This window comes from Lotus japonicus, chromosome 1 (assembly GCF_012489685.1).
Source record: "Lotus japonicus ecotype B-129 chromosome 1, LjGifu_v1.2".
NCBI classification, from domain to species: domain Eukaryota; kingdom Viridiplantae; phylum Streptophyta; class Magnoliopsida; order Fabales; family Fabaceae; genus Lotus; species Lotus japonicus.
In genome coordinates, this window is record NC_080041.1 from 126,211,738 (window position 1) to 126,232,873 (window position 21,136).

General features: G+C 34.4%; 3 protein-coding genes across 5 annotated transcripts; 1 reads left to right on the forward strand and 2 right to left on the reverse strand.

Annotated features, from left to right (window-relative positions):
• Positions 1-8,594: 8,594 nt before the first annotated feature.
• LOC130730389 (F-box protein At4g09920-like) lies at positions 8,595-10,711 on the forward strand. The gene is made up of 3 exons (XM_057582390.1): positions 8,595-8,731; positions 9,045-9,830; positions 9,932-10,711. The coding sequence occupies exons 2-3, from the start codon at positions 9,072-9,074 to the stop codon at positions 10,316-10,318; spliced, it is 1,146 nt and encodes a 381-aa protein (XP_057438373.1). The 5' UTR covers positions 8,595-8,731; positions 9,045-9,071; the 3' UTR covers positions 10,319-10,711.
• A 10-nt stretch (positions 10,712-10,721) lies between these two features.
• On the reverse strand, positions 10,722-17,080 carry LOC130730386 (pentatricopeptide repeat-containing protein At5g02830, chloroplastic). 3 transcript variants are annotated; one of them, XM_057582387.1, is made up of 12 exons: positions 16,551-17,080; positions 15,960-16,047; positions 15,580-15,784; positions 15,034-15,141; positions 14,441-14,605; positions 13,713-14,288; positions 12,540-12,605; positions 12,312-12,392; positions 11,939-12,036; positions 11,660-11,870; positions 11,392-11,452; positions 10,722-11,274 (listed from the first exon to the last, which is right to left on the reverse strand). In XM_057582387.1, the coding sequence occupies exons 1-12, from the start codon at positions 17,056-17,058 to the stop codon at positions 10,934-10,936; spliced, it is 2,508 nt and encodes an 835-aa protein (XP_057438370.1). In that variant the 5' UTR covers positions 17,059-17,080; the 3' UTR covers positions 10,722-10,933. The 3 variants fall into 3 exon arrangements, with proteins under 3 accessions (XP_057438370.1, XP_057438369.1, XP_057438371.1); XM_057582386.1 differs by having other exon boundaries at positions 15,580-15,799; XM_057582388.1 differs by lacking the exon at positions 11,392-11,452 and having other exon boundaries at positions 11,120-11,274; positions 15,580-15,799.
• A 2,461-nt stretch (positions 17,081-19,541) lies between these two features.
• On the reverse strand, positions 19,542-20,400 carry LOC130730392 (uncharacterized). Its single transcript, XM_057582394.1, has 2 exons — positions 19,977-20,400; positions 19,542-19,886 (listed from the first exon to the last, which is right to left on the reverse strand). The coding sequence occupies exons 1-2, from the start codon at positions 20,164-20,166 to the stop codon at positions 19,615-19,617; spliced, it is 462 nt and encodes a 153-aa protein (XP_057438377.1). The 5' UTR covers positions 20,167-20,400; the 3' UTR covers positions 19,542-19,614.
• Positions 20,401-21,136: the final 736 nt, after the last annotated feature.

Genomic DNA, 21,136 nt, shown 5'->3' on the forward strand with positions numbered 1-21,136 from the left:
GTAAAGACGAATTCGGAGAAGAAGTATTTCATATTCCTGTGAAAGTTTTTTGTTAGAAGTCCCACATTGGCTAGAGATAGAACATAGATAGCCTTTATAAGGGTTGTGCAAACCTCAACTCTTGAGCTATCTTTTGTGGTTGAGTATAGGTCTCTCAATTTCTAATATGGTATCAGAGTCTATCCTAAATCCATTTGTTGTTTGTTGTGGAGACCTCCCATAATTGGGGCACCCGTTGTTGTTGATCCCACGTTCCAGGTTACGTTGTTCAGTCCTGGACGTGAGGGGGTGTGTTAGAAGTCCCACATTGGCTAGAGATAGAGCATAGATAGTCTTTATAAGGGTTGTGCAAACCTCAACTCTTGAGCTAGCTTTTGTGGTTGAGTATATGCCTCCCAATTTCTAATATTTTTTCTAATGTAAATTTTCTGAGCATAATACTTGTGATAACTCACTCTTGCAGTGCAATGAAGACATTTCTATGTTTCCCAATTTAATTCATTTGGAGCTCATTCGTGTTGAACTTAAATCGGTGTTGGATATACTCAATTGCAGTCCTAACCTTCAAATATTTGTCCTTGATTTCAAATATTCTTCTGGTGAGGATTGGCCAAACCCACAGTTGGTTCCCAAATGTTTTTCTTCACAGCTCAAAAAGTGCGTTATTGCAAATTATACCGGCATGGCAAATCAGATGAGATTTGTTAAATATGTTATGCAAAATTCAACATCTTTACGCTCCATGACAATAAGTTGCGGTAATCATGATCATCAGAAAAAGCTTCAAATGTTAATAGAATTAGCCTCATGCCCAAGAATCTCTACAACCTGTCAGCTTTTATTTAAGTAATGGATATGCCTGTTATTATTCCTAGATGGCCAGCCATTGTAATTAGTTGGTCCTTTTGAAGAACATTCTTTGTGTTTTGTGTTTGGCTTTTAAATTTTGGATATTTGGAAATTTAACCGAAACTAAACTGAAATATGAATAGTTTTTTAAATTTCCTGTTGGATGTGTATTCTTTCAGGTCTTAGCACTTTTTATTTAACATAACTGCCTTTGCTTTGATATAATGTACCTCAGTTGATCTACCATTTTCTTGTTGTATCATGGTTCTGACCATTTTTTTTTATCAACTGGTTCTGTTCTGAAACAGCTATGGTAAACAATATTTTAATATATTAAGGTTAATCTTTTATATGACATATATTTATATTTATGTTATTTGGACCAAATATTATGGATAGAAAGATGCTAGGCCACCTGGGTTGGATAACATTTGAGCCTCCGACTTATTTTTCAAATTTAAGGTTTGAATCATGCTCCTATGATGATCAAGATGGCATCATTCACTGAATGCCCTGTGATCATATACTTGCTTACTTTCTCAGTTCATATAACTAAGAATGCTTTCATAGAAAAAAGACCATGCAACAATAGCACTGTATTGTAGCATTACATATTCAAAATTTCATACCAAATGCATAATTCTCTTTGATTTTAGCCCCTCTGAAGAAAAATGACGTTTAGTGACGATTATTTTTACAATTACTGACTGTTTTTTACTGCCACTAAACGTCAATTTTTCCTCAAAGGGGCTAATATCAAACTCACTTACAAACAAAGGGACTACTTTGACCATTAACCCATAAAAGTTTTACTTTCATTGGACTTGAATCTTCTATTCTAAATAGGCCCACACATGGATGAATGATTACATCGAAATGTATTAGACAATTTATTTTAGGAAAATTGCACTGACCTCCCCTAAGGTTTATCATTGTTGCACTGACCTCCGCTCTATTATTTAATAAGACATTAACCACTCTTACTCTATTAAGAACATTGCACTAACCTCCATTGAGGTTTATTATCATTGCATCAACCTCCCCTAAGATTTATCATTATAACAATCATCATTCATCTGTCTTTCAAAGTGATATATGAAAGAAGGGAGGTCTGTACATTTTGCAAACTAGAGGGGAGATCAGTGCAATAATGATAAAACTCAGGGGAGGTCAATGCAAAAAGACATTTTATGATTTATAGAAATAAATTTTACGGTGTTTTCATACACATTTCTCATTTTATTTTATGTTTCTATAAATTGTATTTCTGATATTAGTGAAAAGACCATAAAATTGATGTAATTTTTTTTATAGGTAAATGTTATGGTGTGTTTGGATCAGCGTTCTTAGAATTAAGTCTGGGAGAATTGGATCTGGCAGAATTGAGTCTGGTAAATGTGAGTTTGAGTAACGTGATTTATGTTTGGGTACATTTACTAGAGATGTGATTTTGTAATAGAATTTCATTTGGGTAACTTTGATTAGAATTGCTTTTGAATGTGTAATGACCAAAATGGGTACATATAATAATGGACCCTATAATAAATATGCACATGCTTAGAGCCAATTTTTATTTAGATATATATTAAGATAAATGAATTTCATTAAATTAATAATAATATATGAACTTTTGGTAGAAGAAATTCAAAAATGTAAAATTAATTTTAATGGAATAATTAAAGTTTAAAGACAATTAATATTTATGTGATTTTAATGAGATATTTAAACTTATTAAAAAGTTCACGAAATACTTAATAAGTAATTTTTTTTTTGATAGGCAAATGTTAGTGGTTAGTTGTTAGTAAGTTAGAAAATCTCTTTCCAGGATTCGAACCCTGGACCTTCCCCTCCCCACCCTTATGTCCCCTAACTCTTACTACTTGAGCTAACCCTCGGAGACACTTAATAAGTAATATAATTTTAAGTTTCTTATCACCGTCCAGTAGTCTTTTTTTAAGTGAAATGTCGTTTTGTTGAAATAAATTAATTCAAGTTTATTATGTGAAAAAGGAAATATAATTAGAGTCCACAATTTTAGTGCCACCTCGTCTCTTCTTAGCTGGGTTGAACGGTGACAACCACTTTCTCTCCCTATTTGTTTTTACTCTATGTTTTTCAAAATTTCCATGAACCAGACTTCATAAGGGGCAAATAGGAAAAACTGAAATTCTTCCATGCCCACCTTCACGCCCACCTTCACGTGACAATGAAAATCGATTGTATTTGATGGAGAAGCTACTCATGCTTGCTTCAGCCAGATTCACGTTTTGTTCTTGAATCAATTCTCAGATTAAAGATCCAAACGTCTTCAAAGTATGGAAGATTCACGTTTGAGTGAGAAGAATACTTTATAAGAGATGTAACCCATAAACTTAATGTCTTAAGCTTTTGGGTCAAGATGTGGCGTCGAGATCTCTTGGTGTCTTTCTGCTCAGCCGATGGACTCCCCGGTCTCCCCCAACATCTATCCCATCACCCAGGATCTAACCCTAACACATGGCTGCTGAACACACAATGTTTGCATCCGTACCCACTGGAAGCATGTTTCCAGCAGGACAATTATTTTTTATAACTAAGTCTTATTACCATTCTTATTTTATATTTCTATTTTTTTTTAATCTTTTTATAATAGGCCATGAAATAGGATTGTACCACAGTGTGGCTCTCTTTCATTTTGATATTAATAAAAGGACCAGAAAATTTATGGAATTGTTGTTAACGAATATAAAAACCTATTTTTGTAATTCCCAATAATATCTATAACTATTACAAAGGGATAACATTTTGCCACTATTCACATTAGGGTTTTTCATAAATGTTGCGGAGGTGCACCATAAGGATCCTTTTTTGTTACTTTTTGGTTTTTTATTTGGTTTAAATTGAAGTTTTAAAATTATTAGGTTATGCTTCAAAAGCTATTTTTTGTTTGTATTTACTTTGGTTGAGTTTGGTGGAAATAATTTCATATTTTTTATTTTTAGCTCTATGTAATAATTCTTTAAATAGATGATATTTGTTAATATTTATTATGTGGATATTAATATTGATAGTATAGAGTATTCAAAAAAAATATATTAATAGTATATATTATTGTAGGTCTAAATAATAGAAATAATAAATTATGAAATTCAGTATTTAGATTATTATTAATTTGATATATGATACGAAATTAATAATTGTGTGTCTAAATAATAGAAATAAGAAATTATGAAATTAAGTATTGAGATTAATAATCATTTTATCTAGGATATATATTTTTTAGTTAAAGAAAATGATTATGTTCCAAAAAAAATGGGAAAATCATAGATCAAGTTCCTTATTTTTAATATTTTGTAGGTGTTCATGGAAAATTTGACAATTTAAATTTATTTTATAATATGGGATAGTTTTAAAACTTAACATTAAATTATGAAAATTTATAATACGTAACTACTTGGATGGTAATAGATATGAATTGTGAAATTTGTTTTTACTTAAATATAATTTTAGTTTTAAGACTTAATATTAAATTATGAAAATTTATAATACGTAACTACTTGGATGGTAATAGATATGAATTATGAAATTTGTTTTTACTTAAATATAATTTTTGGAATAAGAGTGATAATTAATTTGTTGTAATCAATCAGATATCTATAACTACTACAAAGGAGGGTTTCTATGGAACTATTCATTCCTGTTCATGGAGCTTTTTTTTTTATCTTTTGGTATTTTAAAAATATATATAGTTTACTTTTCCCGGTTTTTTGTAGAAAGACTATATGATATATTTGTTTATAGCTAATTAATGTTACTTTTTATGCTACTTTTTCCACTCAAAAGAATGAAGGTTACTTTTGATTCTACTTTTTTCATTCGAAAGTTGTCGGAATTACTTGCAATAGAAATAACTTTGTGGGGAACTTTTTATAGGAAAAAGTTGTGCTAATGTGATGTGTGTTATTTGACCCCACGGTATGGCTATTTAAGTGTTTGATTTTTGGTTCACTACTTGTTTAGGACCACATTTTAATCCTGACAACAAAGACACACGGTGCTCCTGAAGATGAAATCCGTCATGCGGGTGACCTGGGAAACATAGTTGCTAATGTCGATGGTAATGCTTGTTTCCGTACTCTTTTTGTTTATGCTTTCTGGACCTGTTTATGTAACATTTGTTTTTTTTTGTTTAATGAAATGCATGAGTCGCAGAGGCAACAATAGTGGATCAGGTGCTCTTTGTAATTTGTGTTTTAATAATAGTTGTTCTTTTGATGTATTTTTTTTTCTAACCATGGTTCTTATGCCTTTGGATCTGAATTCAAATGAGCTAATCGTGTTGTTTGGCATAAAACATGCAGATTCCACTCACTTGCCCCAATGCAGTCATTGGGAGAGCCTTAGTGGTTCACGAACTTGAAGATGACCTTGGAAAGGGTTAGTTATTCCATTTTAAATATTTATTTGCCATACAATTCTATACTGTAGATAAAATTACTGCCACAAGCTTCAGCAGGTCATACTGAAGTAAGCAGTAGATGAATGAGTACTTATCCTAAGGAAGGAATGACTTGTAAATGAAATTGGTTGTTCATTTTCTGGCTGACATTTCATATCTCGCATTGTAATTGTAGCCTTGTATATTAAGTTTGGTGTGTTAATGTAACTGAGTATTTTTACTTTGGCCTCATCTGCATTTGCTTCTAATTTTGCAGGTGGGCATGAACTTAGTTTGAGCACTGGAAATGCTGGTGAAAGATTAGCATGTGGTATGAAAAAGAACAAAAAAACTAAAACAGTTATTTCCTTTTCATATTCATCCATTCTGACATGATTATATGTTACTTGATTTATTCTGTGATGCAATGTTTGAAGATGAACAATTTTCTATAACTGATTTATTTCCATACTCTATAAAGTACGATGATTTCCTCACAAACTGGTTTCCATAAATAATGCACAGGTTTTATATGAAGCAAGCTCTGTACGTATGTAATTTTCAAAAGTTGTGCATTTAAGAGCCAATTGCTGAGTAAACTAGGCCTTGATTATAGCAGATGCATACTATCTACTGCTAAATTGAATAGACATGATTTACTGACATGTATAATGTATATATTACTAAATGTTAGTATGGACATAAATGATATAGAGAAATGATGACTCGACGAGGTTTAGAAGATCATTGTATACATGCTTTTAGACGTGTGGTAAAATTGTGGTGTTGTCCAATTAAAATAAATATAATATCTCCCATTTCCCATTTTCTTGCCTCCTTAGTTATAAAATATTTGATGGAATTTAAATGTCACAAATATCACGCTGAATGGTCTCAACATCCTGCAATTTAAAAGTAAATTACAAGCTTGAATAATCAAATCTTTTCTGAGAGTTTATTGATTACTTTTAAACTTAAAAGAGATTAACTATGAAGCACACTTGCAATTTGCCTCAAAACATAAGATTCGGTATGAAAAAGCTTTTAGATGCACTTTTTGTTGATCATCATCTTTAGAACATTGATTATTCCATTCAATAGCTTGGCAATGGGATGGGTAGGCCGTAAGGACAAGTTTTTGCTCAAGTAAAACCCGCCCTGCATCCTTAGGATTTAAATCCTAACCTATTTTGCTAGAAAAGTTTTAAAACCTGCACTGTCTCATGCCGCATTCATGAATGTTATGAATTATATTCACACATAGCTAATCACAATCTTAAAAATTAATCTATTAATTATTTCGTATAAACTGAAACAAAAGTTAAGAAAATAATTGGTAAACAAGTGAAGGTAAGTTAACGTAATTGACTTTATCAATTATTAATATAATAACCATAATGATAAGGGGTTCAACCTGCCCCCAACAGGGTGGGTACTCCTGAGTCAGGGTGAAGTTGTTAAGCTTATTTGATATTCCAATTATTAAAAGTTGTAGCTGATTTATATCTCTGCAATTTGTATACTGTTTATATCTCAATATTTCGTGTACCCTAAACTTTATGTTTCTCTTCTAATGATAATTTGGTTGTTGTGCTTGCTTGTTTGCAGGTGTGGGTGGTTTGACTCCAACATAAATGCAGCAAATGCTTTTGTAGCAGTCATGTTATGAGGATGTTTGCTTTCTTCGGTCAGTCATGTTTTAAAAAGCATGATCACCTACTGTTACTTGCTTTATTCAGTTAGCCATGTAAGCTATGAAGCTTAATGCATGTTTGGAAACATTCTATGATTGATTTTAAAGCCTAAATCAATTCTCAGGGGAGTAGCTTTTGAGTACCAGAATTGATTCTGAGAAAAAATAAACTTATCATGCTAATGCCCTTAAAGATGTGTGTTTACTCCACAATAGTATTTCAATTCTGATGAAGTGATTGTTGTGTGAAAGAACCTAAACTGATATTCTATATTAGTATATTACTATATTACCTGGGCCATATGTTAGCTAATGGTGAAAGCACAAAAGGTCTATGTTGAGATGTAGGGGTTTTCCTTCATTTTTTTTTATAAGCCAATTGTATTCAAATAAAGCACAAGGGGTGATTACCCAAATACAAGATAGAAAGTAACAAGATTACAGATAAAAGAAGCTACAGCAGGGACTTTGAAAAATTATCAGATATAACAAACTAGTGTACCAACCCCTAAAAAATCTAGAAAAACCGTCCCCTACAGATGAGAAAGAAATCAGTAAGCAACACACCCAACAACAACCCTTCATCAACACCAGATCAGATCAAGGATTTAAAGCAGTGGGTAGGATTTGAAACCCACTCAAAATTAGAAGCAGTCTTATTTTCCTTCATTGAAGCAGTTAATAGTGTGGAGTGTTGAATTTGGGTTTTGCCCTGATGAAATAAGACTGAAGCTGACCTTAAAATAAGTGAATAGGCAAAGGCCCAAATGGGTAAGCAAGAGCCCAACACAACCCAACAGCGAGGCTTCCATACAGTTGGACCTAAAATATTCATGCATGGCTTGGCGTTGTTCTTGTATACATGAGTAAAAACTAAAAGTGCTCTTGATTTTCTACTTCAATAATTAGGGATTGTTGACAAAAGTAATAATAGTTAGGGGTTTAAGATGAATTTGTAACATAAAAATGATTTTAAATGTTTACAAGTAAAAATATGGTGAAATTTTGATGAGATTAAAGAAGTGAGGCTGGCATTTCAATGGAAGGATATTGTATTTTCAGTTTTTGGATAATATTTAAAGTTTTAATTTCATGATTTGAGCAAAGAATGTTTAAACAAGGCATGACAACGGGTGGGTAACGAGCGGGTTTTGCCCTCTCCACTAAGCAACCGTCGAAAATGGGATGAGGTAGGGTGTGAATTTGAACAAGGAAAAGATTAAAAAATGATAATTAAATATGTGCACTAATTTATGTATATTTGTTTTTTAATTACATTTTATATAATATTAAATAAATAAAATACTAGCAACCGTGCATCGCACGGGATACCACCTAGTTAGTTACAAAGATATAGTCTAATCTAATTTCTAATTTAATTTCTAATATCTTCATTTTGGTTACAAATCTAATATCTAATCTAATATAATATCTAATATCTTTTTTTATTTTACAAATGGAATATCTAATATCTAGTCTAATAAAACAAATGTTATAAGGAGGAAATTGCAATAATGTTTTGAATCCAATTTTTTATTTTTACCTTTTCTCGCATTCTTCTTTTGAAATCTCTATTTTCTACTTCAAATTTTGGATAATTGATTCAGTTTTTATTTACTTGATTGAGTTGTTATTTTTCTCATCCCTCTCGTGAATTTCCATCTTGCCATCGCTTTTCTCTGTGTCTCCTTCACCGCTGATCAATTGTTTGCAAAATCACATTTCAAAGCATAAGATCGCACAATCACGCCATTTTGCAGCGCCGTTACAAGGTGGGGATGTATGCAGAATTGCATAGTGTTTCAGAATTTGAGATTTCTATTTTAAAGTTTCAAAATCTGTTCACCCTTGTTTCAGACTTCGTCGAGTGCTTCATCTATAAAAAATGTTTCTGATGTTGTGTATAAATGAATGATAAAATGTTTAGATGAGTACATGTGAAAAGACATAGATTATTGTCAAATAACTTTCTTCTATAAATTGTATTTTCTTCATTGCTCCAAGTTTATTTGTTATTCTCTAACTTGTATCAATTTAACGTGTTATCTTTAACTCTCTCTAACCTCGTCGAGTTAACCTTGATAGGTATTACCAGTTGTAGTCACAACATCAATGGCACCAATGGCTGATAGGATTAGTGAGTTGCCAGACGAAATTCTGCTTCACATTCTCTCGTTTCTTCCTATTGAAGATATCATTGCCACAAGTCTTGTTTCAAAGAAGTGGAGACCACTTTGGCTTTCAGTTCCCACCCTCGATTTCGACCAGGATAGATACTTCGAACGGTATCCTGAGAAACAACAAACGTATCATATTAATAGCTTTATTGATTTCGTATGTGCAGCCCTTCAAGAACGAGGTTCGCGCCAACCCATCAAAGGGTTTCGCCTCCTCACGTATGATGAAAGCCAAAGCCGTCACGACTATCACTATGTGAACCGGTGGTTGAACAAAGCAATACAACGTGGAGTCGAGAACCTTGAAGTCGACTGTTATCCTGGATACGAGTTACCGAGCAACTTCTTCAACTGCACAACACTTGTTGTTGTCAAGTTGCATTGGGCTGGATCATCTCTTTGTAATGATTTTTCTTCTGTTTACCTTCCCTCTCTTAAAACCCTGCATTTGAATCCGGATGGAGGTATTGCTTACTTTTGTAAGGCTCAAGATTTTATGGAGTTTCTTTACGGATGTCCGATTCTTGAAAATCTGGTAGCAAAGACTTTAAGATTTAACGATTGTTCATATGAGGGGAAAGTTAAAAGTTTATCCAAGTTGGTCAGAGCAGAGATTTGTGACCTCGACGGAGAAGGAGTATTTCATTATTCTGTGAAAGTTTTTTCTAATGTAAAGTTTCTGAGCATAGACCAGGTTTGTATATCGTAAAGGAGGAAAATGTTTATCTGTTATTTGTTTTTTATTTGTAGACTGTGGAAAATGTTACTAATACTTGTGATAACTCCCTGTTGCAGTGCAATGAAGACATTCCTATGTTTCCCAATTTAATTCATTTGGAGCTCATTCGTGTTGAACTTAAATCGGTACTGGATATACTCAGTTGCAGTCCTAACCTTCAAATATTTGACCTTGATTTCAAATATTCTTCTGGTGAGGATTGGCCAAACCCACAGTTGGTTCCCGAATGTTTTTCTTCACAGCTCAAAAAGTGCGTTATTGCAAATTATACAGGCATGGCAAATCAGATGAGATTTGTTAAGTATGTTATGCAAAATTCAACATCTTTACGCTCCATGACAATAAGTTGCAGTAGTGATGATCATCAGAAAAAGCTTCAAATGTTAATAGAATTAGCCTCATGCCCAAGAAGCTCTACAACCTGTCAACTTTTATTTAAGTAATGGATATGCCTGTTATTATTCCTAGATGGCCAGCCATTGTAATTAGTTGGTCCTTTTGAAGAACATACTTTGTGTTTGGTTTTTAAATTTTGGGTATTTGGAAATTTAACAGAAACTAAACTGAAATATTAATAGATTTTTAAATTTATTGTTGGATGTGTATCCTTTCAAGTCTTAGCACTTTTTATTTAACATAACTGCCTTTGCTTTGATATAATGTACCTCAGTTGATCTATCATTTTCTTCGTTGTATCATATGGTTCTGACTATTCTTTTTTATCAACTAGTTTTGTTCTGAAGTGGTAAACAATATTTATATAAGTTGAGACCAACTTCACCAAATTCAAAAACCAGAGTGCTTTTGAGTTTTGAGGATAAGTACAACTGGAAAAATTACTGAAAATAAGAGAAAATAGATTTTTTCATTGCATGGTACTGGGTATCATTCATAGTGTTACAGCTTATACTTTGGGTGCAGATAGATATGCAGCTATATCCAGAAGCAAATATACAGGTCGAAGAAGCTGCTGGGAGAGGGGAAATGACATCATATATATGACATTTGTAAATAACTCCTATAAGCTCTAATCTATGCAATCAAGAGGCCATCAAATGTTATTTATCGCTTGTTTTCCTCTGCAACCAACTGAATAATGATTTTTTGGTGACCTTCAACCTTTGTAGAACTGCAGGTCTCCTTGTCTGATACCCCATTGTTGTGGCTAAGGCCTTCTCTCCTGGCAGTGCTTCTATGCTGAGATTTGAAAGGTTGGGGCTCTCGAACTTTGGTGTATCACTAGGTGCAAATCTGGTTCTGGCTGGAAGAACCTCAAGCCCCAATTCATTCCTAAGAAGTTTTATTATCGTCCCTTGCACTTCTAGTAACTCTTTGGCTGGACTTCCGTCAGCTTTGGTAGCTCCTATGATGATCAAGATGTCATCATTCACTGAATGCCCTGTATTCATAAACTTGCTTACTTTCTCAGTTCATATAACTAAAGAATGCTTTCATAGAAAAAAGGCCATGCAACAATAGCATTGTATTGTAGCATTACATATTCAAAATTTCATACCAAATGCATAATTCTCTTTGATCATTCGAAGAACTGCAAGAATAACCAGACGAGCTTCAACCTATAGGTACAAAAGGTTTCATGACAAAAGTATGAATTAAGACTTCATCAAGATCAAATATAACTTACGAGCTATTATTTTATTTTATTTTCTAAATTTAAGAGTTTCGACAGAAACACAGAGAAGATATGGAAACAAATAAAGTGCTATTTAAAAACAAATAAAGTGCTATTTATGCCAATTAATAACTGAGGAATTTGTAGGCACCTTTGTGAGCCCTTGAACATCAATTGCTAAGATGTCAGCTACCCTTTTTAGAAGGTGTGCTGCAATTTTTTCAAGAAGTAAACTTTGAGGTCTCTCTAATTCAGATTTCTTGATGGAAGAAAATTCTGCTTGGTACTCTCTGTTATCTTGTATCACTCCTTCACACCACTCCTCAATCAGTTCTTCCAGATAGTAGTCATTGGGTTTGTACCTACAATGCATATGCAATTTAGTTTAAAACCGAAGCAATGTCTATGTCAAAGGCATAACCTAACATACCCTGCTTTTTGCATATCCTGATATATAGCTAAGCATTGTTGCACCTCAAGTACAGAGCCATATTTACTGCGTGCCTTCAGAAGTGTGTTATATGTCACCTGAGAAGAGAATTGACAATGTCAAAAGAGATTAACTTGATGACGCATATTCTGTTTTCTTCTCTCTATACTAGGAATTTGTGATATCCAATATTTCAATATTTATTCACTATATTATGTACTGTCTGTCTTTTTTCTCCCATCTTGGAAACGATGAGTGGATATGCCCACCATGCTACTTATATTTTAGTTGATATATACAGCTGAAGAATCTCAGAGAAGCCTCATCTGAATTTCATTTGTGAAGACTAGAAACATAACATGATAGAACTCACCCAATTTGGATGTATTTCACAGCTTTTCATTTCTTCGTATAATGTTAATGCTTGCTTAAAGTTCTTACTTTCAACACAAACCTGCAAGCCAAAAGAGGAAAACTTCGCATCTGTCAAAAGGCAAGTTATTTTTAAGATAGTGTGACTGTGAAATGTCCCTTTCAAGTGTACAAGTAATTCCATAAATAAAATATGCTCATTTCGACTTTCGAGAGGGTAAGCTATGACCTTAATGGCGGTTGTATATGCAATAACATCAGGTTTAATTCCAGCATCACCCATGCTTTTCAAAATCTGCAAGGTAATATGGTCCTCTCATCAGAGTACTGATTGCATTATCATCATATTATTAAGCTAAGTAGAATAGTTTGTACTCTACACATATCAGCATTCAGAAAGCTATTATTTCTACGTGATTATTATGAAGTATGGTTTTATCTTGAATATGACTTCAAGGTAAGGTTTGCTAATTAAAGAATGGCAAGAGAGGCTCAATGCCCATAATCAGTTTCCACAGCTGTAATATGAAAATGGTAATTTTGTCCACTATCATTTATCTTCCATCTACAGTTTTGCTTAGATTAAATATTTTACATTTTAACTGGCAAGATTTTGTGTCATGAACCAAATATCCAAAAACATAAGCTATAGGGTGAAGACACCTGAGTAATTTTTATATAACCTTTTAACACACGTCACATAAGAGTCCATTAGGCTTGAACCATGGATATTGCACACGCTGACCTACCTTGTGCTATAACTCAACCTTTTTTTAATTATAATAATGGGGGCAGCCTTGATCAAACTTTAGACCACTTGGTCATAGAGATCCTGATAACATCTTAGAAATTCATATTAGATCTAACTCTACCGCAAATGCAAACTCAACTGCGAGCATTGCTCTACCCTATATAGGGACTGTTTTTTGCCATATCTCTAGTCAATGTGAGACTTTAACACAATCCCCTCACACCAGGGAAGGACATTGAGGGCAGTCCAATAAACGGAGCTAGGATAGGTTCTGATATCATGTCTAAACTCTAAACCAATATCCCAAAAGCTTTAGTTATAGGGTGAAGACACAAATGATTTTTATATTATATTTCTAACCGATTAACCTATTATTTCCCTCCAGAGTTTAAATCAATAGTATCTAATTACAGATCAAGTAAAATTTTCAACTGATACCCAATTAAAAACAAAATGAACATATTGGGCAGATTTATGAGAGTAACAAATACTTCATAACAGTTCTCACTTCTCTTGATGTGACTATATAGTTTAATTGGTACATAAAAGATGTCAAATGTGATAACAAACCAATCATGTTCCTTGTGCCATTGTTACCAAAACCCAATCAGAATACCTCAACTGAAAATATTAATATAATAATATGTTTACCTCAATGGCGCCCTCCACATTTTCTGTTCCTCCGCATATATCTATCAAAATCGACCAGGTTATTTGATTAGGGGAAAGACCTACTGTTTTCATCTCGTTGATCAATGCTTTTGCATGGTAGTAATCAGAACCACAAGCCTTCAGTAAAGTATTGTATGTTGATGTAGTTGGGGTGAATGGGAACCTCTCGGTGAAACTCAAGATCTGTGAATTAGAAAAGCCATTTGGCACGGTAGTAGCATTATGTATAGATCCTTGCTTTAAATTGCTATTGTAGCCTTCACCAAATGATCCCAACATCTTATTTCCCTTCCAAGAATGGAAAAACCGAAAAGCCCTGTCGTACTGGCAAGCTTCAACACATGCATGTAAAATGATGTTGAAACACTGCGTATTAGGTTCACAGCCAGCCAAAAGCATTTCTTCAAACAATTGAATTGCCTGCTCTACAAGCCCTGCATGTGCACAGGCATTGATTAATGATGACCATGCGACAGTATTAAGATTAACACCAGCAGACCGCATGTCATGCTTGACTTTTAGAGCCATTTGCCACAATTTCGCATCTGCAAAGACCTGAAATGGATACTTGTCAAGAGATGCCAAATATTTTGTTCTAGAGTATGTGTTACATATTACTTCGTTGCAGAGAGGTGAAGGAGAAGCTTGTAGGTACAATGGAAAAATCAATGAAATTACGGCGATTATGTTGATCTACAGTAATTTACCTTTATAATTGTGCTGTAGGTAAAAACATCTAATTTCAGCCGTCCCACTGATTCCAAATGCTTAAGTTCCTTATACATGTCTTGGGCCAGGTCAACTCTTCCAGCAACACAGCATGCTTTCAGTAGGATGTTGTAAGATGTCATATCTGGTTTCAGACCAAGATTCTGGATTTGTAGAATAGAGATGTAGTATTTGCTGAGATGAAAGAAACTTTAATGCTCTTGCCAATTCTTAGCATGAACATGAAAGCATATGCTATCAATTAATATGACAACTTATGCAGAAGAAAATCTAACTAGCCTTCTTGTCATTATTTAAGAGAAACTGAATGGAAAATAATATAGACATAATTCACTTGATATGGTTTATTCTGTACATGAAACAAAATTTTGTGTGAAACAAACACCCTAGATTTATAAAGAGTAAACAAACGCCCTCTAGATTAAAAGACAAGTAATCACTTATGCCAAGTTTTTAGAATCTCTATCAAACTGTAATTTTTATTTTTTTTGTGGAAGGTGTCTACATGTTTCGCATGGGCATATATTGGTGCTGCCTCAATGATTGGGGGGGGGGGGGGAACTGGAATTACCTGCATAATTTGGTATATATTTAATGTGTAGGTAAGATCACGGGAATTCACGTTCATGAGACTGTTGAACACATATATATTTGGAGTGATTTTCTGATTCAGCAAATCCTGCACCAGAAATTATGTTAATGGATGATATAATAGTTATACCGATGCGAGAAGTGAAATAAATAATATAAGACTTGTGTTGTGCTAGTCAACCAACATTATGATCAATATTTATCTTTACCGTAAGTTCACAATTAATCATCTGCATAATAAAAAATTTAATTGAAAATGTCAATTGATCCAATACAATGTTTCTCTTCATTAAAATGACTCTATGTTTCATCTATCTATGAATGTTCAATAAAGAGAAAAGGAGCAAGAGCAAGATTGAATAAACATGTGGGTTGTAACTTGTAAGCAAGGGGCATTTGCATCATAGCTACACCTAGGAGTGTAAATACTAAAGTAAAACCAGGACAGGAAGTGTGCAATTGGCCCTTTGCTTTAAGTCATAGCAAACAAGTTGAAGCAAGAGAACGTAAACTGATTGGAATATACCTCATATATGTACCTAGATTTCATGAAATCGCCACAGAGACCACAAGCGTCAATTATTGCCCGGTATATGTACATATTAGGACCATCCAAGTGCTTCTTCAAAGCATCATATGCTTCGAGAGCAGAAATCAGATCCCTCCTTTTGCCAAATTCAGATATAATGTTGCAAAACAATATATGTGCGTGTGGAAGAAGAGATGCATACCTGAAAGATGTTATACTATCATATAAAAGTTTACTCTCTAGAGAAAGCTAACATATTTGAATATATGTACATATTAGAAGAAAACATGACCAGCAAAACTATTATTATAAATAAGAAAGAACACACTTTAGTGGCATCAATATGCCTAAGAAATTGAAACAATATAGAATCATACCTCACAGCTAATTTTGGATTACGACTAAGCACACATCTTTTTATCATGTCAGATGGCTGAACAAGTTCTCTGATTGGTAACTGGAAACCTGAAAGAAGAAATCATGCCTTTTAATTTATCACAATGAGAAATGTGTCAAATGTCAACCATGAAGAAGCTGCTCCATGCTTAATATTCACTCTACCATAGAAAAAGAGTTTAGGCCCCCGCCCGTTTGGAAGAGCTCATTTGAGCTTATCTAATAACAAAAGTGCTTATGCAAGTGTTTGGCAGAGCTTATGTAAATAACTTAAGGAGTTATGGGCTATTTGTAAGTTGTTTTGAGCTTATTTTCATAAAATGTTTAGATTAGCTTATGAGTAAGAGCTTATGCTTATTCGTAACATATTTTCAACTTATGTCAATAAGTTTCTCAAATTAGCTTAGGCAATAAGCGCTTAATTAGTTGTTTCCCAAATGCAGTCACCCAATGCAGAACATAAATCCTAGATTTATAAAGACTAGAAGTGATTCCTAATAAAGCAAAAAGAATGGAATCAATGAATTGATCTACATTACTCTAAAATTGAAATTGGTGAAAAAAAAAATTACGTGCGAGAACCTCCATCAATTCAACAGCTTCAGCAATGTGGCCAGACATGACCATTCGGCGACACTCGGCGGCAATGACATCCATGGCAGAGGCATTAAGATGCGCAGACAGTGAAATCTCAAGGCCCTGAACTTTCTTCAAAGTGTCAATGACAGTCCAAACGTTCCTGCCTCGGATACCCAGTACGACCAACTTGGCAAGGAGCTCAACGTTAACCCCAGAATCAACTGGGTCCTCCTGTAGAACCATTTCGATGTCTTGGGCAAGCTTGGAGGCGACGCGAGCGTAGTGGTTGGGGCTGAGTGGGGAATCGAGGGTGCGAGAAATGTTCCATGGGGAAGAGGGAGAGGAAGGAGGAGAGGGTAAAGGTGTGAGCTTTGGAAGAGAGGATTTGTGGGGTTTGATGGTGTGGCGTTGTGGTGGAGTGGATGATGATGATGGTTGTGAGTTTGGAGGAGGAGGAGGAGGGGTGACAATGGAGGAACCAAGGATGATGAAATCTCTCATTCTTGGCCAACCGTTTGATTCGTTGAATCAATGATAGGGGGTTTTATATATATGGGTTTTGGATTGGATATTTTTTATATGGTATGGATGAAATGATGTTGTGCTTTCACTAGAGGTAATAAGTTTTTTTTTTTTAAAGGACTAGAGGTAATAACTTGAGAGTTGAAATTCTCTTAAATGGAGTCGCGTTGATTAACCTCGTCTTCTCATGGATCGAGGGTTCAAATCCCCTTGAGGTTTGTAAAATTTCGATTAGTGGATAATCTTCCTCGAAGAGATCCTCCGCCGCTCCTACTCAGGAGTAGGCCTCTGCTAGCCTCCCCAGCATATCATGGCGTCCTGCCCAGTAGTCCGGAGGTTCTTTCTCTTCCTTGTACCACTTTTTATAACTAAAAAAATAAGTTGCGTTAAATACTTCGTGAGAGGAGTTTCGTCGCTTCGTATCCAATATGAACATGATTATCTTATATGTGGTTCAAACCATGTGTGCTTGGATATCAGTTAATTTTAAATAAGAACACATTGAGCTTAATTTAATTTATAAGTAGAGTTTTGTTCACCTTTTTTTTCTATCTTGAAGTGACACCAACAAGTTTCCAAACATACTTGTTTGCCACAAGGTTAGTATCGATAAAATTAGAGAGCGTTGCTCAATTTTCTGGGTAATATTTCCCAGCGAAAATCTTACACTTTATATTAATAGATTCATTAGGATAGCCATAAGTGTAGCTCTATTCTAGAAAGAGGAACATTTTAGAACTTAAACTAGATAAATTAGTTATGATGATTGATGACGGTTTAAAATTTGGTTTCCTCATGCAGTGGCGGAGGGAGGGGGTGGCCCATAGGGGTCATGGCCCCACCCCGAATAAATGGTTTAATTACAGCTATACTGTGTATTCTACAAAGAATTATTCTATATATTACACTATTGCTTTTACCCCCTCACTAAGTTATTCTTTGAAGCAGTGGCTATTGTTAGATTGACAACCGATTACTAACATTTTATTTAAGACCTTTGTGAGCATATAACAAACTAAAATGTTTAGTTGACTGTAGCAGTGGAAGAAGTTTACATATTGTATTTGGAAAATGTTTTTGCTCACACTAATTCCACCTCCACTTTAAGAGATATATAAATAGAAGAGAGAAAAGTAAGATATATGATAAGTCATATGTTGATAAAAGAAGAGAAAATGAGACCAAAGAGAAAGAGATATATGAATATATTAAAATTGTGCATATTATGTATGTGAAAATTTATAATTTTACTATGTCTTTAGTCTCGGCCATCCTAAAACTAAAAGTCTTGCTCCGCCACTGCCCTCATGAACCATATTTCTACACCTAACATTCAGCACATGCTATTTACAATAAGCTCATTATGTGTCAAAACTAAATTGCAAAGAATTCATTTTAACTTGTGAACGTTTTTCTTAATCAACAATAGGCAAAGCCAATTATTTAATCAAGTAAGTTTCTTCTATTTTCTAAATGGGCCTTTTAGCAATGAACTGAATGGCCCGGCTTCTATCATGTGGTGAGAGGTATGCCGTAAACATCTAACTGCAGTAGAATATAGGCAAATATGTTGGGCCATTCAAATATTAGTGGTTAGTTGTTAGTAAGTTAGAAAATCCTTTCAAATTTCCCTTTCAGGATTCGAACCCTGAACCTTCCCCTCTCCAACCCTTATGTCCCCTAGCTCTTACCACTTAAGCTAACCCTCGGGGACGCAGTAGAATATAAGTATTCGCATCTCCAAGTTTAGCTACACTGGGTCACACATGTAAATGTCAAAATGCGTAGCTGTTTTTCATATAAAACTAGATAAATGATCTATTTTAGAATTAAAGTTTTATGGGTTGATGATATCTATTATCAGGCTAAAGTAATATTTCTAATTTGGTAAGTGTCAGTATAAATTAAGTATTTAAGTATGAATGTGGTCCTTGAAAGTGTTTCTCTTCCCCCAGATCAACCACATATTTTGTAACTGTTCATTAGCAAAGGATTTTGGTACTCTTCCATAATGTCTGGTCTTCATACCATATTGTCAATAATTGCTTGAGAGGTTTGTGTAGCTACATTTAGGCCCAGTTTGGAAGAGCTTATTTGAGCTTATCTAACAGCATAAGCTCTTATGCCAGTGTTTGGGAGAGCTTATGCAAACAGCTTATGGTCTGCCATAAGCTATTTTCAGCTTATTTTCATAAGCTACTCAGGATAGCTTATGAAAAACAGCTTATGCTTATACACAGCTTATTTTTAATTTATTTCAATAAATTTTTAAAAATAGCTTATGAATAAGCGTTTATGTCATAAGCGCTTATGACCATAAGCGCTTAATTAAGCTGTTTATCCAAACGAGGCCTTAGTTCATGATATGGAATATGTAATGCAAATGATTGACTCGCCTTCTAACATAACTTGACAAAAGTGGAGCTAACATACACATGAATAAATAAAAATTGATCCAAGTATAAAAAATAAGAATTGATACAGTTCATTGAATCAAACAGCTTTTCATTTTTATACAAATTGAATAAAAAGTGATCACTTATTGATTGGTGCAAGAATAGTGTACAACAAAAGAAATGTGACAATTATAACAGCTCCACCAAGAGTGAAAGTGGGACTAGTCCATAAATTGAGATTTGATCTCTCTGTTCTCTTGATAGGATCAACTTCCTCAGAAAGAGGGAAATCTGTACGCCTAGGGTTCCAGCTCACATACTTATCTGGTGAAAATTGAGAAAACAGTGTTTTCCTCCCTTGCTTCTTGAAATTCTTCCATGCTTTGTCCCAATCCGTTGAAGATTTATCACCTGAGAAGTGAGAAATTCAATTCCAGTAATTGTACATATACAGTATGAAATTGAAGAATGAATGAAGAGCAATGAATTGAAATTGAATACCATTGTTGTTGCTGTCGTTGTTTGGTTGAGATTCGTTGTTGAAGTTTCGTTTGGAACAGATGAATTTGGAAGAGGAATTGGAGGAGAATGAGGAGGAGGAGGAAGAGGTTTGTGATCGTGAAGAGGAGCGGCGGCGAGAGGTGAAACCTGGTGGTAGTGGAAGGTGGACATGAATGTCCATTTGCTGCATGATTGATGCAGTTGAAGATTCCTGTTTTGCTTCTTGCTTTGCTGGAAAAGCGTGGAATGTTGTTCACCACCTGCTTCTTATCTTTGAGAATCTCACAAATTTCACCACTTCATGGGACACGTGTTTCTCCTTCTATGTCGCCACGTCCCATGTTGCAGTCATGTGAATTGGTGATTTTACATCCATGGCATGTTGGCAACTTAGTTAGACTAATGAACAGCTCTAATAATTTTACAAGTAGTTACTAATGTTAAGTAAAATATGATAAGTTGAGTGATTATTTCCACAAAGTGTATATTAACTCATGTGCGCTGGGACGTAGTAGTTTAAGTAGAAGTGTTTGAATCTCTTCACAGTATGAATGTGTTGTTTTATATACTTGGTAGAGTGAAATTTGTCACTCTATGGAAGAGTTCTTAGATTTGCTAGCTCAACTTTGCTTAAAACTCCATGTTACGAACTCCCACTTGAAGTCATATTTGAATTTCTCTCATGTCATTTGAGGGAGAATTAATATGAATTGTTCTTACACGGACCTTTCCCTATGAGATCTAGGTTTTTTTTTTTGGTCACTGAGATCTAGGGTTTAGAGCCTCAAGAAAATCAAAGTAAGAGTAAATGAGAGAACCTATCTTATTGAATAAAGGGCTTAGCCTTTTATAGTGAGGTTAAATTCTAACCCTAAATCTATTACATTTGGGCCTGATCTATATTACACTTTGGCCTTTGAGCAGACCGAACCCAACTCTAAGTTTAAGCCTAGATTCTAAAGAGTCTACCCGCCTAAGTCGATGGCCCTTGCTAGTAGAGGTTGAAGCGCGTCTTTAGTCTTGACTGCGTGGTGAGGTATCACCCTGAACTCGAGCACCCCTTATGCATGGTAGGGCCCTCATGTTCTCAGGGCGGGGCCGGCCCATTAACCATGTTAATGCTTTTTCGTGCATGTACAATGCAATGAGCTGGAAACAAG